General features: G+C 42.3%; 1 protein-coding gene across 4 annotated transcripts in view; it reads right to left on the reverse strand.

Moving 5' to 3' along the window:
- The window catches only part of TRIO (trio Rho guanine nucleotide exchange factor), a 272849-nt gene that overhangs the window by 45331 nt on the left and 210950 nt on the right, over nt 1-16568 (reverse strand). For all 4 annotated transcript variants that reach the window (XM_066626080.1, XM_066626079.1, XM_066626081.1 and 1 more), the window contains 2 exons: nt 6580-6872; nt 5411-5581 (listed from right to left, as the gene is read on the reverse strand). In XM_066626080.1, the coding sequence (XP_066482177.1) occupies nt 5411-5581; nt 6580-6872 (464 nt within the window). The remainder of the gene's footprint in view (nt 1-5410; nt 5582-6579; nt 6873-16568) is intronic.

A 16568-nucleotide genomic window follows, 5' to 3' on the forward strand; every position in this document is an offset into this window, starting at 1 on the left:
GCAGCAGTTAATTAGTGACACAACAATTAAAATGGCCTAATAGGGCTAATGGCTGGACACAAAGACCAACTGAGCAAATCTACAGGAAATGGAATACACACTTCCTTTCCAACTCTTGAACTTGGATATTGCTCTAATAGACTGGATGTATAGAAGAAGCACAATCTGTTCATAGAGGCACAATTTGTTCATTTGTTTAGCTACATAAACCTTTGAGAATGACTTTTATTGAAACATGGTATAGAAATATTCTTATTAATTATGATGAATCAGGAAGCACCTTCTTTTTTAAAAAAAAGCAATGAATAGCTTACAGGATTATTTCTACAGGCACACAAAGGCCTAGCACTGAATCCTGCAATAGAAGATACTCTTTTGTATGTCTGCCTTATAGGTCAGGAAGTTGATGTCTACATTACAATGCACATTGTGATAGGGTTTGATCAAACAGGCAAAGCTAGCCAAAACCCAAATCAAATAACATCAGGGATTTAAAAAACAAACATATACACCCCCATCCCCACACCCCAAGATGATCTACCTTTAGAGAACCCTTTCCACAAAAGCCTGGCTGTCTGTTAAGGAATCCCCACAAGTTGCAGGTGATTCTGGGGAGTGTTCAAGAGCAACAGGCAGCTCATGAGTTTCCCCTTGCTAGGCCCAGTTGGGCCACATGATTGCCTTAAGTTAACAGAGTTCACCCTCTCCAGAACATAACCAGCACTCACCTGCAGATGTGCAGTGTGAAGTCATGCTAAGCTCAGAGTTCAGCATAATAGCAAACAAGACCCTGTCCACTTCTCTGCTGGGAGGCAAGTGGTGTGGAAGGAATAGATTACACCTGGCTACCAAGATGAGCTAAAATATGCGGACCCTGGTCTCAAATACCGCCTGCAGCAAGATCAGAAGATCCAGAAGTTGTTTGGGGTTTAAGGATATTAACAGGAAGGGATAAAGAATTCAATTTTGGTCACTAGAGAAGAAGGGGGTTGACAAGTCCTTGATTGTCCAGTGTCTTCCTAATGTCTGAACCATCTCTAAAAATACTGCAAACGTACTGCAGAGCTTTCCAAAGAGAGTAGCTGCAGGAGACATACACAGATTTAAAGAAAAACCCTTGACTGAGAAAGTAATCGGAGACATACGTTAATCTGTGCAAGGATGGGTTCACCACTAGTCCTAAGCCACTTTTGCATGAATTTCTCATGTTTCTGCCTTGAGTGAAATAAAAGGCTATTCCAAACCATTTGTTCAAAAGGGCTAACAAAGCACAAAAATTATGATAGTGATACAGTCAATATACCGATGCAAGTGTTTCAGACTGGGATATCAAAAGTCCCAATAGCTCTAATCTTATTGATTGAACATAAAAAGCATTCAAGGTTAAACCTTTCATTAGGTTCTAGCCCAGGGGTGTCCAAACTTTTTGGCAGGAGAGTCACATCATCTCTGACACTGTGTTGGGGGCTGGGGAAAAAATTAATTTACATGTCAAATTTGAATAATTTACATAAATGAATACATTAGAGATGGAACTTATATGAACGAATGAAGGTCTCACAAGGCCTATAAAAGGCCTTGCACAAAGCAAGTCTGGCCTTTCCTTCGCTGTTGCTGCTGTTTCACAGATGTAAAACAGCAAGCAGTGGAGGGAGCCCTTGGCCTGCAGCTCACACAAGAGGTTGATCAGTCATGCTGAAAGCAGTCACGTTGGGCCAGCACATGTTCCAGAAAGTCTCTGGAAGGCCACAGGCACATTGGAGTCTAGGGGCTCCCTGCAGGCCAGATTAGGGGTTCCTGAGGGCCGCAAATGGCCCCTGGGTTGGGGTTTGGGCAATCCCCGTTCTATCCTAATAAAACTAAATGAGTTCAGATGCTACTCGTGTCTTCATATAGTAGAAGAGTGGCTTGGCTTCTTTCCTTGCCTGTGCAGATGTTGTCAAGTACTGCATGTTCAAGGTGCTCTATTCAGACACTGCGCAAACATCTGGTACATAAAGCCTCACCCAGGGGGCAGAGATTGTATATAGGGAATTTGCATGATCAGTGAGCCTGTGCAGAGCATCCTGGTCATATGGGGAGGAGAGAAGCTATGCCATTCCTTCACCAAACAAAGGCCTGGATAAGTGCTTGAACAAAGTTCTATATCAGGGTTGCCTGAACTGGGTCTGAGGTTCTGACAAATCCATCCACCTGGTGAGCAGACCTTACTGTTCCGCCTGGGTGTAGTCCTCCATAATCAGCGGACAGGGACGCTCTGGGCAGTAGATGCGACTGCCCAGAGTGTCCCTATCCCTTGATCATGGAGCACTATATGCAGTGCCCTTGCAGAACAGAAAGATGGGGTCCGAACAGGGAGACTGACAATAGTCACATCCTGACCATCACATGTCAAGCAGATATGCATCTATTTTCTTATTACATTCCATTTTAAAGTCTATGTGAAGAAATACTAGGGCCAAATCACCCCTCTCTACCTCCTTTTCCAAACTTGATGGGCAGAATTCACAGAAGGCCTTATGAGAAAAAGCCCTCAAAAGACATTTGAAGCTTATACATGCTGACCCTGTGTGTGCAAAGCACATGGAGTTCTAGAATGGTGGAAGACAAAGAGATAAAATGGACACCTTAAAAAGGTATTAATTTATAACACTGGGTTGCAAATCACTTTCCCAAATTTTTAGAGTTAGTCAGCTGTTACTTGTCTCCTCACACTTCTCTGTGTGGTAAGAATGAAAGCAGTGTTCTGGCTCACTCCCAAACCAGAAGATCTCATATTTTAACAACAGGATCTCCTTAAGCCTGAGTATTGAAATCACTAGAAAATGCACATGGTGAAATGAGCAGAGGAAACATTTGAACCTTGTTCTCAAGCCCCCCCCCCCAGGGGGAGCAGAGGAATGAGGGGCAAGAAGTAATGCCTCTCTAAAGGATGAAGTCATTTTCCTGCTTAGCATTTGACATGAAATATTTCAACCCAAGACAGCATGACCCAAATCATCTCTCTAGTGCATACACAGTGAAACACTACCACTCCTGTGCAGAGTATATATGACCCCCTACTCATTAAGAGAAAGGGGAAGCTCCTGTCCAGATAAGATTGCCTTCCTTGCAGTAGATCCCTAGCCCCAGTAGCTGTATCTGTGCTAGGGCGCTACATTTTTAAAATAAGCAAACTTCTTCTGATGACTTGAAGAGTTCTAAGCACTGGGGGCTTTCTGTTCACCTCTGAGAACATTTCATTGCAGGTTGTGAGATCACACTCTGTGAGAGTTATTTCACTGAGCATGCAGGAAATCCCCACTGCGATCCAGGATGTGGTTACCTTAACAATGATTACAATTCCCCAGGAGAGAACCACAAAAGTGCTGAAGAAAAAAACCAAACTGTTAAAAACATCTGCTTTACCCAGAGTGTTGGCTGCTTGCCCAAAAAAGTGTACTAGCCCTGAGCTAACACTGAAATTTACCAAAAAAGAAAAACTCAAACAAAAAAAAATTTAAGAACAGAAAAGTGCAATATATTAGAAAAAAAGTATTTTCCTCCTCTAAAGTGTGATTTTATTTGGATAATACAAGTTCAGCCTTGTTATACACTGATTTTTTTATACACAGATTTGACTCAACACAAATGGCCACTGCAAATGAGAAGGAATGTGCTGATCCCTGGAGAAGGGGAAAAATGCATCCCTTTAAAATCAGTTTAAAAAGCTGAACAGTCCTTTAACAATAGCCTCCTTAATGAAAGAGAGAGAGAGAGGGCAGCTGGCTGACAATCCATCAATCCTTCTCTCTCCAGACGACCCCTCCCATCCCTCTGAGCACGTGAAAGAAAGGTTATCACCAGAGCAAAGAAACTTTGTTTTTAAAATTGATTTGCTATAGTGTGTTTTTTGCCATCCACGTGAGTGCTTGGAACAGAACTCAAACAAATAATGACCTGTAATTTGGAGAAGGGCTAAAGACTGTGAGATTTTGTAAATGACATAAATAAAAATTTAAATGCTGTACAGGTGTCCAAAAAATTAAAGTTGTACAGGTGACCCCCAGTATCTGTGGGGGATGTGTTCCTCCCCCACCCCCACAGATAAGGGGGAATCACATCACTGTGGCCTCCAGCAGCCTGTTTACCTTTGTTTGTGTTTACTACAGTCCCAGAACAGGGTTAACACGCACTCTCCCTTCTAGCCTGCCTGCTTGTTTGTCTGTGAAATCAACAGATATACCGTACAATCATTGTAAGAGGCTGTGTGCCTGCTTATTGGTAAAGCAAGACACTTCTGGCACACAGGACTGTAGCAAACATAAACAAAGGTAAAGGGCCATGGGGGATGCAAGGGGGGGCCAGGGGGAACCGTGAATACTGCAGACACTTGTACTTATGAAAAGTTAAAGGGAATTATTTTAAGATTTTTAAATAATCTTAAGATCCGCCAAATTATGCTGGATATTTTTCAAGATTCAAATTTTAACTTCTAAAGCAACAAAGCATTGGGTAGAATGCAACTTGTGAAGAGCCAAGCCAATTCACCTATTGGCAAGTGGCAACTCTGTATTCACAAGGTCTTCAAATCTGAGGTGAACTGGCAGAAAAATAATCAAAGATGGCAATCAGAAATAACTCCAGAACTACTCAGAGATGCATGATAAATGGAGGAACAACAACAGTTACGCATGCTGAGGTACTCAAGACCCTGGGAGATGCTTCTGGCCAACTCTCCTAACTCCAGGATATTAAGGCTGTCCTCTTTAAGGGAGGCCTTTGGGTTATGTAAGAAGATAGATCCTTTCTGTATTGTTAGCATTCAATCAATTTGATTTGTTATTGTCAAGTTCATTGTGTTTTTATTACTGTGCTTTGCTTTTTAACAAATGACTCGCTTTAAGAGTCCAGTGGACTAGGAACATGGACTATGTATTTCAGACATACTACACTGAAACATGCTAGTCCTTCTGAAGAAGCATACTGTACATTAGTTATGGCCTGTGACGTCTTGGGAGCACTGCAACTCTGTGACATGCAAATAAAATACAGAACGTAATATCAGGTGCAAGATTCAGTTTCTCACAGGCATCTGTTTTCAAAACTTAAGGTTCTAGCTCTGATGGGTCTGAAGATATGCTTTAAAGGCTATGCATAATGCCAGCCAAGTTCTCAGAAAACAAGAGGTGGCTAAATAAGATTGCCAAGAGTGGGGAGCAGAGCTTTACTGCTCTCTTTATAAACTGCCTTCTCTGTGAGTAGCAAAACTAAACACTGTGCAAAATAGCAAAACCTAATGCAAAGGAGCGTGCAAATCTGTGACGTCCTGAGATCTGACAGGGTGCTCTGTGTTGATTGGCTCTGAACACCATGCATTCAGCCAGACTGTCCTGTCAAGACAAGACTCCCCCTCCCCCTTGTCATTTACCTTGTCATCTTGCGAGTCTGGCTGGAGTAGACTGTGTTGCTGGATTGCCATGGGAGGAGGAAGAGGCACTGCATCAGCCCCTTCTTCACCTTCTTCCTCTCCACAGCTCTGCATGCCTGAGGAGGAGGACTTGGAGAGGGTGCCACTGCTCAAGCCCTCGTTCCGCCCTCTCTGCAAAAGGTAACAGTAATACTTCACATTGATACAGTGCTGTAGAATGTTTGAAGCACTTAACAGACATTATCTCAGTAATCCTTAAAACAGTACTATAGGTCAGTATTTTCATCCCCATATGCAGCTAGTCTTGTTAGTCTTGACAACCCTCAAGTTTAGCTTGTCAGCATCCCAATGCAATATACAGAGTTATGATTCACTGATAAAAGACAGAAATGATAGATCAGGGATTTTCCTATACATCCTAAACCAGGGGTGCTCACACTTTTTTGGCTCGAGAGCTACTTTGAAACCCAGCAAGGCCCGGAGATCTACCAGAGTTTCTTTTACAATGTTAGCACCATCATAACATATAACATTTATGTGTACAATGTATGTTGGTGTACCTTGAGCCCCACTGAGTATAACAGGACTTACTCCTGAGTAGACATGCCTAGGATTAGGCTATGAGGCTGCAATCCTAGCCACACTTACCTGGGAGTAAGCCCCATTGAGTACAATGGGCCTTACTCCCGGCGTTTCCTCCCAGAGGCACCTGAAGGGGGGGTCAGCACTCCGCGATCTACTCATTTTGCCTCGCGATCTACCGGTAGATCGCGATCCACCTATTGAGCACCCCTGTCCTAAACTATCTCACATGATACTTATTTGTAATGAAAGAGAGTAAAGAGAAATGAAACATGTAAACAAAACAGCCAGATGCAATTCTCTTTGGAAGAGTGCGGTGAAGTTTTAGAACACACAATGACAAAGAACTCTGACTGTAACTGTAAAAGAACAGCCTAAGTAGTGTTGCCTCCCCCAAATGTGCCAACATTATCAAGACAGAAGCATGATGGTGCCACAGACTAAGGTCTTCTCCTTCAGAAGATATGTCAACACATAAGTGGATATGATGCTCCTATTCCAATTTAATGCACCCAACTTTTATTTGAACAATTCACTTAGACCACAGTCAACATCTACGTAAGCCAGACTGCTTTATGGAAACATACTTCTTCAATGGTTTCATCTTGTGGTGTAGCAGCACTGTCGTCTGAGTCCTTCTGTGAGCCAGCATCAGCACTTTTGCGGACCTCTCGACTCTTTTTATGTTTGTGGGCTAGTTTTTTCACATGGCCATCTGCTTTTCCACTGCTAAGTCTCCTCACAGGGCTAGTGAGCCACTTCCTCAGAGTGTTGCCAGGACGCTTGGGGCCTGGGGAACTCTGCGCACCAATCATATGGGGCTGCAGTGATGTTACTGATGCAGGAGGGCTGGCATCGTTGCTGGAAACTGAAAGAGAATCTGGAAAGGAGAATGAAAATGTCTTTGTGAGGAGATAAAAACAGATTTGTTAAAATGTCAACACCAAACTTCTGCAGCAACTATCTGATGTCTTGGTTGAATATCTGAGGCTCTATGATGCCCACAACAATCACATAGAGTGCCTAGAACACGAATAGTATTTTGGAGTTATCACCTCTGTTTATCCCAATGTATGTAAACCAGTATAAACTCTCACCATGAAGCATTACATGTTGATATCTGCCATTGTGAGTCATTAATGGCTTCAGAAAAAGAACCTGTTTACATGAATACCACTGCAGAGTGTTTGCCATTTATGATGCATTGGAGATTCCTCCTGCAGCATCAACAGCTGCAACTATGTAAATCAGATGGGCCACAAGGAATATTTCCGCACTGGCATGGCTCCAAGGCAAATGTGGTGTTGGCATGAAAATGTTATGCATCATCCATTCAACCAACATGACTGAAGATATTTCTGTAGCATGAATGTCACTATGCACACGCAGCCACCATGTGATGACACTACACACAAAGCAGATCTAGCTGTGGGATTAGGTAACTCAATTAGGCAAGTCTTTTGCTTTCTCTTTCTCAAATGAAGGCTGTAAGTAGAGGAAAAAAACTGCTAAATGTTTTTGGTTCTAAGTAATGCAAAAACACTTTGGCAAATTATGGCAGTTTTTCACGCCAATTCTTCCAAAAGATTAACAATTCACCTGATTTCCAAGTAGCATTGGTATGCACAAAGACGTATTTCACATGTGGTGCAAATTCCCAGGTCGACTGTACTAGATGACAGCTGATACACAACTGACATGTGCCGTAAAATGGAACTGAGTGTCAGTTGAGCACCAGCTGCAGTCTGGTGTGCAAACAATCTGAACTGTGGTTTAATGTGATTAGGACTTTGTTTAATCTGTGCTGGGGGAAAAAAAGCTTTGTATTCAAGCAATCCTAATACTAAACTGTATAACCTAGGCCAGTGGTTCTCAGATGTTTAGCACTGGGACCCACTTTTTTAGAATGAGAATCTGTCAGGACCCATCAGAAGTGATGTCATGAGCACAAGTGACATGATCAAGCAGGAAAATTTTTAACAATCCTAGGCTGCAATCCTACCCTCACTAACCCAGGAGTAAGTCCATTTACTATCATTGTTAAAAGCATATACACAGTAGTCTGTCAAAAGTACAGAGCTGTAACATTTCCCCAGATGCTGTCACATATCATGGTAGCATCAAGTCCATGCTAAAATATATATTAGCATATATTAAATATATTAAAAATATATTAAAAATTATTTATATTAAAACATATAAAAATATATTAAAATAAAATACTGAAATGAATGGGGATCCACCTGAAATTGGCTTGTGATCCACCTAGTTTGAGAAAACTGACCTAGGCAAACTGAGCACATTTGTCTAATTTCTCTTAGTCTTCCATAATTAATTCTAAAATTAAACATGCATAATTTTTTTCTGGTTTTGCTAGTCATGCTACAACACAGCAAGGAGCTTGCGCAGGGTACTGAAGTCCTGTTCCCATCCACTGGGAATTGTAGCTACCACAGCTCCAGAGACTGCACTGAAATCTCACACACTACTTTTGCATTCATGAGGACAAGTGACTTTTTTGAAAGCCCAGTTTCTCACAAAGCTGAATTTTGTGCATTTTATGCATTTTGTGCATTTACTCCTGCAGAATCACAGCATATGCAGAATTCTAATTATAATGTTATTTCATAGTTTGACAGAATTTCCTTGGAAGGGGAGAAAGATGAGAGCGCTGTGGCACTATATTGTAAGTCCTGCAGTTTTAATATAAAACTTGGTAAGCAGACTGATTACATTGTTTTTGCTGTCCTGTATGTATTTTGAAGTCCAGTAAACTTCTGAGTGGGTGTCCACCCACTAGTCTCCCATCTTGCATTAACCTGATGATAAACATTTGGTCCTCCTGTTAAAGTCTTTGAATGCAACTCAAATTTATCTAAGCCTAGCCAAGGATACTGTCTAAGTTCATAAAGCTATTCATAAATACAGACACCAGATGAGCCTTTGGGGCTCTCCCTCCCCTTTTATCGAATTACTCAAGGGTGTACTTTTGTTTAGACTAGCCACAACCCCCCCAAGGGATAACTATACTACGCTCTCCTCAGGCTTCAAGTACAGCCCCATATGTGCCTCTGCTAATGGAGGTCAGAGTTCACATGAAGTCCATACAACTTTAACTGAAGGGAAAGCAGAATGGGAAGCAGCTATAACCCGAACAGTAAAATCCACCTTTTCCTGTCAAGTAAATGACAATACTCACTCTAAACCCAAAACTAAACCCTGGACATTTAAGATGATGCATTTGTTATTTTTTAAACCAATCATGCCTGGCTGTTTGAGGAAGCAAAAGCACTTTGTATTCCTCAGATTCCTTTTTTCAGTGGCTGATAACTTAAAATGTAAGACATGGCCAGAAACTACCAAACATCCTAATCCTTCCCATCCAGTTGTAGCAGCAAATGAAGGAAATGTACAGTATTGCATTTCCACCAAACAAATACACGTAACTGAGAAAAAAGTGTGCTTCATACAGGTCAAAGCTGGCATTCACACTGCTATTGCACACATCTAGCACCAGGACTAAGAGACAATTCACTCTTCAAAAATAAAATCTATACCACCCAAGTCTACTCAGATAGCATTTGCCTTCTTCCTTCCCCGTCTCCTGGCTGCTTCCCAAGACACTGTTTTTCTGAAAGTATATTCCTGAAGCGTGTAACATGAAAGAGGCACCATCAGTCTACAAGATGTAGTCAGTCATAAACCAAGGCTTCTCTATGTATTCCGTTTGTAAGAGATTCTACAGGCCACAGTTTGTGCTGCCCAGATACAATTCAAGCGAGAAAAATCACTCAAGGCTGCCTCCTAGCTTGCCGGGCACATGACTGCAATTTAAGTCAAACAGTCCCTATTTGTACATGGGACTAGATAGTTATTACAGTTTATCCCTTATTTTTGTGGCACAACATTGTTAAGAAAAGTGTCAGAAGTTATTCCATCTTCCTATTGGTATTGCTCTGACGAAAGCAGTAACCTTTAGGAAAAAGGTAGGAGAATAGTTTTGAATATCATACTAAGAATGCTCCAGTCTTTCTCCTTTTTCTATCCTACAGGGCACCTGACAGAAAAAAAATAAGACCACATGATGATAAGTCACTTTTAGATTTGGATGTTAAATGCATGTTATTGGGGGTGGGAAGAAGAATAAGTTACACCAGGGACCATTTTATATATTCCTTTTACAAATTTCACTTGGGTGAAAGAAAACTGCATGGATACTTGTCACATGTACACATGAATATAATTCACTGTATGTTCACACAGTGAGAAATCACAATTATTTGGGCTTCCCATTATTTACATTTAGAGACAACATACTACAGCGGCTAAGAAAGTAAACCAGAAGGGTGAACCTGGTTCAAATTTAGCTTCAGCCGTAACAGACCAGTTGACCTCAGACTGAGACTAGCTCTCAGTCTCCCACATGTCATGGGACAATTGTTGCTCATCATATGTGGATGAATGTATAGAAGTGATTCCCAAATAAGATGTAGTGGCATCTGAAGTGCTCCATAGTCAATTGTGTAAAACACTTGGACACGAAGTACTGGACAGAATCCAATCTAAGGCAATTTCCTTTCTTGTTGATGTGGGAAGCTGGCATTTTTCCAACAGCTTTTTTGTTAAGTCATAAAATTAGCTGAAAGTTAAAGGTGAACTCCAGAGCCATTCACTTATCTACCCCAATTACAGCATTCTCTCTCCCCTCCCCATGATGGCTAACATCCTCTGAACAAAAGCAAGCCAGACAGATATAGCAGATCAGAGTACTGGGACCAGGGCCAGGGTTCAAATCCCCATCATGCTCACTAGGTAGCCTTGGAGCAGTCACTCTCTTTCAGTCGAAGGCGTCATTTTCAACCACTGGACCGCGGTACACTGGTGTGCCGCAAGCAATTCACAGGTGTACCATAGGAATTCAGGGAAAGGTCATTTATTAGTGAAGCCAATGGGGGACGTGAGCCTCCACTGGCAGCATGGTGTGCCTTGTCAATTGTCAAAAGACTGATGGTGTGCCTTGATAATTTTAATGCATTGTCAGTGTGCCATGAGATGAAAACGATTGAAAATCCCTGGTCTAAGGAATCCACGCATGAGCATAAAAGTGGGGGAGAAAACTATGAACTCCCAAAAGGTGGAATAATAAGTTTTACTTAAGTTTTACTTAAATTCAAACAGCATAGTTTCTTAATAGGAGCAGGTTGGAGCTTTAGAAAAGCCAACAGCACACCTTATTTCATCTTTCCTTCCTGGTAATGATCTCAGCAGTTATAATGGGTACACATCTAAATAACTGAAATCAAAAGAGTTGAGGCAAGCAGTTCAAAAACAAATGCCTTCAAAAGTAAATACTTTTGAAGTATCTACTTCACAAGCAGATGGACAGTCTATTTTAGCCATGGGCCACAACAATTTCTAAATACTGTATAAAAAATGTCACATACATGAATGAGTATATAAATTGAGCATTGTAATACATAAAATCAAAAGGAAAAGCAAAGATTGCTTGAAAGAAGCAACAATGTCCAACATAATCCATATTGTTCAATGTAACTAAATGGATTCTCCATTTACTCTTCTGATTTACAGATGCAGAGGACAAACAGAAGTTCACCATTACATATGTGTTTTGCTTAAGTGTTTCTCAGGGGTTTCTTTCTGGCCACTGTTAAAATCCAAATGCTGCACTAGAGGAAACTTTGGTTTGATTTAACAAGACAATGCCAATATGGCCCCAAAGCACTTAAGGGCATAAAGCTTAATTTCTCACTTGGAGTATACCTTCAAGGGACTGATAAAGATAAAACAAACCATATTGCTATGCCTAAGAGCCAGATGTTACATGTATGCTACTATAGAGGCACTGGGCCACACAGGCTGTATGTGGCTCCTGGAGGCATAATTCATAGCCAACAGAGCAGTTCACCTGACATTATAGAATACAGGGTATATGCATTTACTAAGGGCAAGATGTCCCCCACATGTCAATGAGCAGCTGCAGCTATTGAGTGAGGAGCAAAGGGCAAACCCAGGTAAAACTCAATGGGTAATTTCAACAGGAAAGTCCAGATTGACTGTATGTGTTGCATTCACACTCTATACTTTAGGTCTATATGTACAAAATGTGATGTTCCAAGAGGTCAAATGGATAAAGATTCAGAGAAGCCACTCAGTTTGCACCTTCCATTGATTGAAAAAAGCTGAGATGGCAAAGAAAAAGAGGCTCCTGCCATAAACCGCTCCCTGCAGGATCTTCTGCATGCTCTTCTGTGCACAGGCATAATGGGCATGGCATGGGCTGCTATTTCTTTATCTGCATCAAGGGAATGAGCAGGGCTGCATTCCAGACACAGAACCCTGGGCTACACAGAAAGGGCAAGAAAACATACCTAGCTCCGCATATGAACATGTGTGACGTGGCTGCCATTTCACCCTTTCCCTGAATGTATTTTTATGAGCTCCCAACTTCTAATAACCCCACCTAACAGGAAATGGGATTTCAACCTCCTGCCTCAAGGAAGATGCTTGCCAAACTACAGGCAAGGGGGGGGGGGGAGGAAATACGTTGCCAGCATCCAAAAACAAGGGGTCCCCTCACTGAATCAGGCATCGCTTTATACAATGCAGTTAATCCATCCAACTCAGCTCTCAGTCCAGATTGAAACCTGAGCTTTGGGGTTTATATGGATATGACTTCAGGGTTTTCTTCTGGCAAAACATCTCTATACCATGAGGCCTGTTTTAGTATGAGCATGCCAAGTGTTCCATGTTTTAACTGCTACATTTTTGCGGCATGTCTCACTTTTGCCCTCTAAGGTTATGATGAGCTCTGTTCAAAGGCAGCATTCTGGGGGGAGGAAAGAAGTGCAGGAATCCCCAAAGCTTTTCCTGCTGAATCACTTCCTAGCGCCTTTCACTCTGAATCTGTTACCATTATCACAAAGAAAGAATCAAATGAACAAGCTGCTGAATGGGTAAGATATGCTGCCTGCACAAACACTGCTAGCCCTCCCCAATAAAGTAAAAGCAGCAGCATCACTTTTCTTCAACTCTAATTACCTGTGCTTATTTAGGGCACTCAAAGGTCCCTCTTCAAGATAATCATCTCTGTACACCCCTTTAAAAATTGAGCCAACCTCTCTTGGCCAACGTACTGACAGCAACATCATCCTGAGAGACAGAGGGTGCATCTCAATTTCCTGGCAGGCACCCTGAATCCCAGAAGAATGACCAGTGCCTTAGAAATTGCTAGGCCAGAGCCATCACAAGGAAGATGCCTGTCTATTTGTTCTGGGAATGGATCAGGAAAACATGCCTCTCTTTCCGAGTGTCAGCTGAGGCATGTCTCCAGCTTTAATCAGGAAACAAGCCTTGTCCCCGGCATTTTGGTGACAACACAGTGGGGTCCTCTTTGAGCCTTCTGACAATTTGCAATGAACGTGTAATCTTTGTTGAACTACTGCTAAAAATTAATTAGAGTTGTGCAGTGGGTGTTCTCTCATTCTTGTTGCTGATCTCAGCTCACAGTTATAGTGCAAAGTGTACTATGAAACTGCGGGTCACAAAGGGATCCAGTGTATTTAGTGAGGTTCCAAGCCAGCTCTTTTCCCTCAGAGCCTTCCCCCATCCAAGAATCTTAACCCCTTTACCTATTAACATAAGGAAAAGATCAGGGCACAACTTGAAAGGCTCTGCGGATAAACTTACAATCACATAATACATCGTTTTTGAAGAATAAATGCATTTTTGGCAATATATAAATACGCAGTCCAAGTCTGATAAAACAAGTCATGCCCTGAGAAATGATCGTGCCTTATTCTGAAGAATTAGTAACTCAACTCTTGGGGGCTCTAACCAAATGCCTGTTACTTATCCGAGTTTTATATTTTTTGCTTTCCTAAGAATTAAAAAAAACAACATAGAACAAAGTACTCTATTCAAAAATCGATAGAAATATCATGGGCCAGTGAACCCACAAACTCATTTATTCTGGAGCCGTCACAATGGAGTCACTGGGACTAACTCAGAGGAAATGACTGAAAGATTATGGCTGAGATTCAACTGAGAAAGTCAGGGAATTCTAATGAGTTTGATGCCTGATGCATCCTTTAGGCTGCTGTTGTAGGAACAATTTTGTAGGACTTATTTCTGAGTAGATCTGCACAGAATTGCACTGTTAGTCTTTTTTGGTACCAATCAAGCTCTAGCGTTCAATCACAGGGGAGGTCTAGTATTCTAAGACTCTCTTATTATGTTATTCTTGTATCCTGGGATATGTGGCAGCACAATTCCTTCCCAGAAGTAAGGTACGCAGCCTCAAACTGTGTGGTAGGAGCCTATGCTGTGAGTCCTTCTTATTCTAGTGCAGTGGTTCTCAAACTGTGGGTCGGGACCCACTTGGAGGGTCGTGATCCAATTTCTGGTGGGTTGCAAGAAGCTGGTGGCAGCCATCTTGGAAGATGGCAAAAGACCTAGGCGGCACCATTTTGGAAGTGGGTGAAGCCTGGGTGTTGCCATTTTAAGCTTCCTGGCATTGAGACATAACTAAGAGTGGCTTGCACATGTGCAAAGGAAGCAGCATGCTGCTTTTCCCTAGAAAGCGTGCTGCTGCCTTTCAGTTGGACCTCCCTCTGTACTTGGAGGCTTCCCTCAGGGGGGCCAATCACGGAGTGCAGGCTTGGATTGCAGGCAAAGAAGGACCGGGAGAGAGGTGGACGAGCCAGCCAGGCTTCTCCCCACCAACCTTTGTCAGCTTGGCTGCCTTGACAGGACGGGCTGCCTTGGGGTTGCAAGACAGAGCAGCTCCCCTGGTTGCCTGGCTGCCAAGAGAGCAGCTGGGGGGAGGAGGAAGGGCAAGCCTGGCATGTGAGGGGGAGCACCCAGGGAGAGTGCTGCTCCCCCAGCCGCTTCTATGATATGCACCCTTCCCCTTTCCTTACTTCTCTCTTAGGCTGCAATTCTGTCTACTCTTACCTGGAAGTAAGCCCCACTGCCAACAATGGGAGTCAATTCTGAGTAGACGTGCTTAGGCTTGGGGGAGATGAGGGGAAGCGTCCCTGCTTACCTTCCTTCTGAGGAGGATACTACTGTTTTAATTTCCTTTATTTACAAAAGCTCAAGCTACTTCTTGTATTGAGGTGCATGAGTAGGGTGCACTTGTTTCCTGACTAATGCTGAGCACAGTATCAATAGCCACATCAATGTTTGTTAGCTTCAAGCACAATACAAGCGGTAGCTTGAGATTTTGTAAATAAGGACAGAAATAAAAACAGTAGTAAATAAATACAACAAATATTTTGTTCCAAATGTTTTATTGTTTGCTTGATATTTTTTTCCTCGATAGCAATGGTACTGAGGGCAGGGAGAATTGGAAGAAACTTCTGAGCTGGAATACTGTCTCTTGTCATTTACAGTTTGCGTTTCTAGGCAAGAACTTCCTGCTTGATGACATCACTTCTGGCTCTGACATCACAGCGATGTCACTTCCTGTTTGATGATGTCATTTCTGGCTATGGCATCACTTCCGGTGGGCCCCAGACAGAATGTCATTCTCAGAAGTGGGTCCCAGGCTAAAAAGGGTGAGAACCACTGTTATAGTGCAATATTGCCCAAAGCACACCAGGTTAATGTTGCAGGAGATCCACAACAAGAATCTCTCAAAACAACTTATTAGAAGCCTTAGCCAATTGCCTTGAAGGATGAAGAAAGGGCATAAGAGGAAAGAGTTAAACATCTTTCCCCAGAGAGCTACCCCCCCATAACTCCCATTCAAGCTATTAGCAGCTTGCGGGTGGGGGGAGGGAAGAAGAGGGATGGCCTCCTTCAAAGCAACCAGCTGAGATTGCTCATTAATTTTAAAAAAGCAGGAAATCTCAGGCACAGATGTCCTGCACCACATCTTTTTGACCCTCTGAAAGGTGACCCAGGCTGGTTCACACATCATTTAATTTGGAGCTCTATGTGCAAACTGATTCCATAAAAAGAACTGAGTTTAAGGTACTGTAATGCAAAGCAATATACAATTTCACTGTGGTATCTGGTTTGCAATTGCTCATTTACATGTGTCTTATCGCTTGCTACTACCATTATCAAGTTATGGACATGTACACATGGACTGAGATTTTGGAGAGCAAGTATATTTTTAAAGGAACAGGTGGGAGAGAATGATGATATTTCTCACTACATTAGGTCTCTCATCCCTGCTTGTGCTAAGAGCTCTCCAATTTAACAGCCGGAGAGCAACTGCACCCATTCATGCAGGTGTAACATCCCTTCTAGAGTCTGTTTGCTGGAACTTCTTGTGCAACTTTTTAGACTGCAAGCCCTTTGGGGACAGGGAACCATTTATTATTTCGCTATGTAACCTGATTTTTTATTTCCTTGTTACTGTAAAGCAGTATCATCATCATGTTGCTCATTACTCAGTGGAATCACTAATCTAATAAAGTGTTCCTAAAGAATGTGAACATTATCCCGCATTAGTAAAATGCCCCCCTCCCCCCACACTCAAGTCTCTTCAGGAAGATCTGTGAATTCCTCTAATGCTTCAATCTCCCTCCACAAGACAAAAAGGATT

The sequence above is a fragment of the Tiliqua scincoides genome, chromosome 4 (assembly GCF_035046505.1).
Source record: "Tiliqua scincoides isolate rTilSci1 chromosome 4, rTilSci1.hap2, whole genome shotgun sequence".
In the NCBI taxonomy this organism is placed as follows: domain Eukaryota; kingdom Metazoa; phylum Chordata; class Lepidosauria; order Squamata; family Scincidae; genus Tiliqua; species Tiliqua scincoides.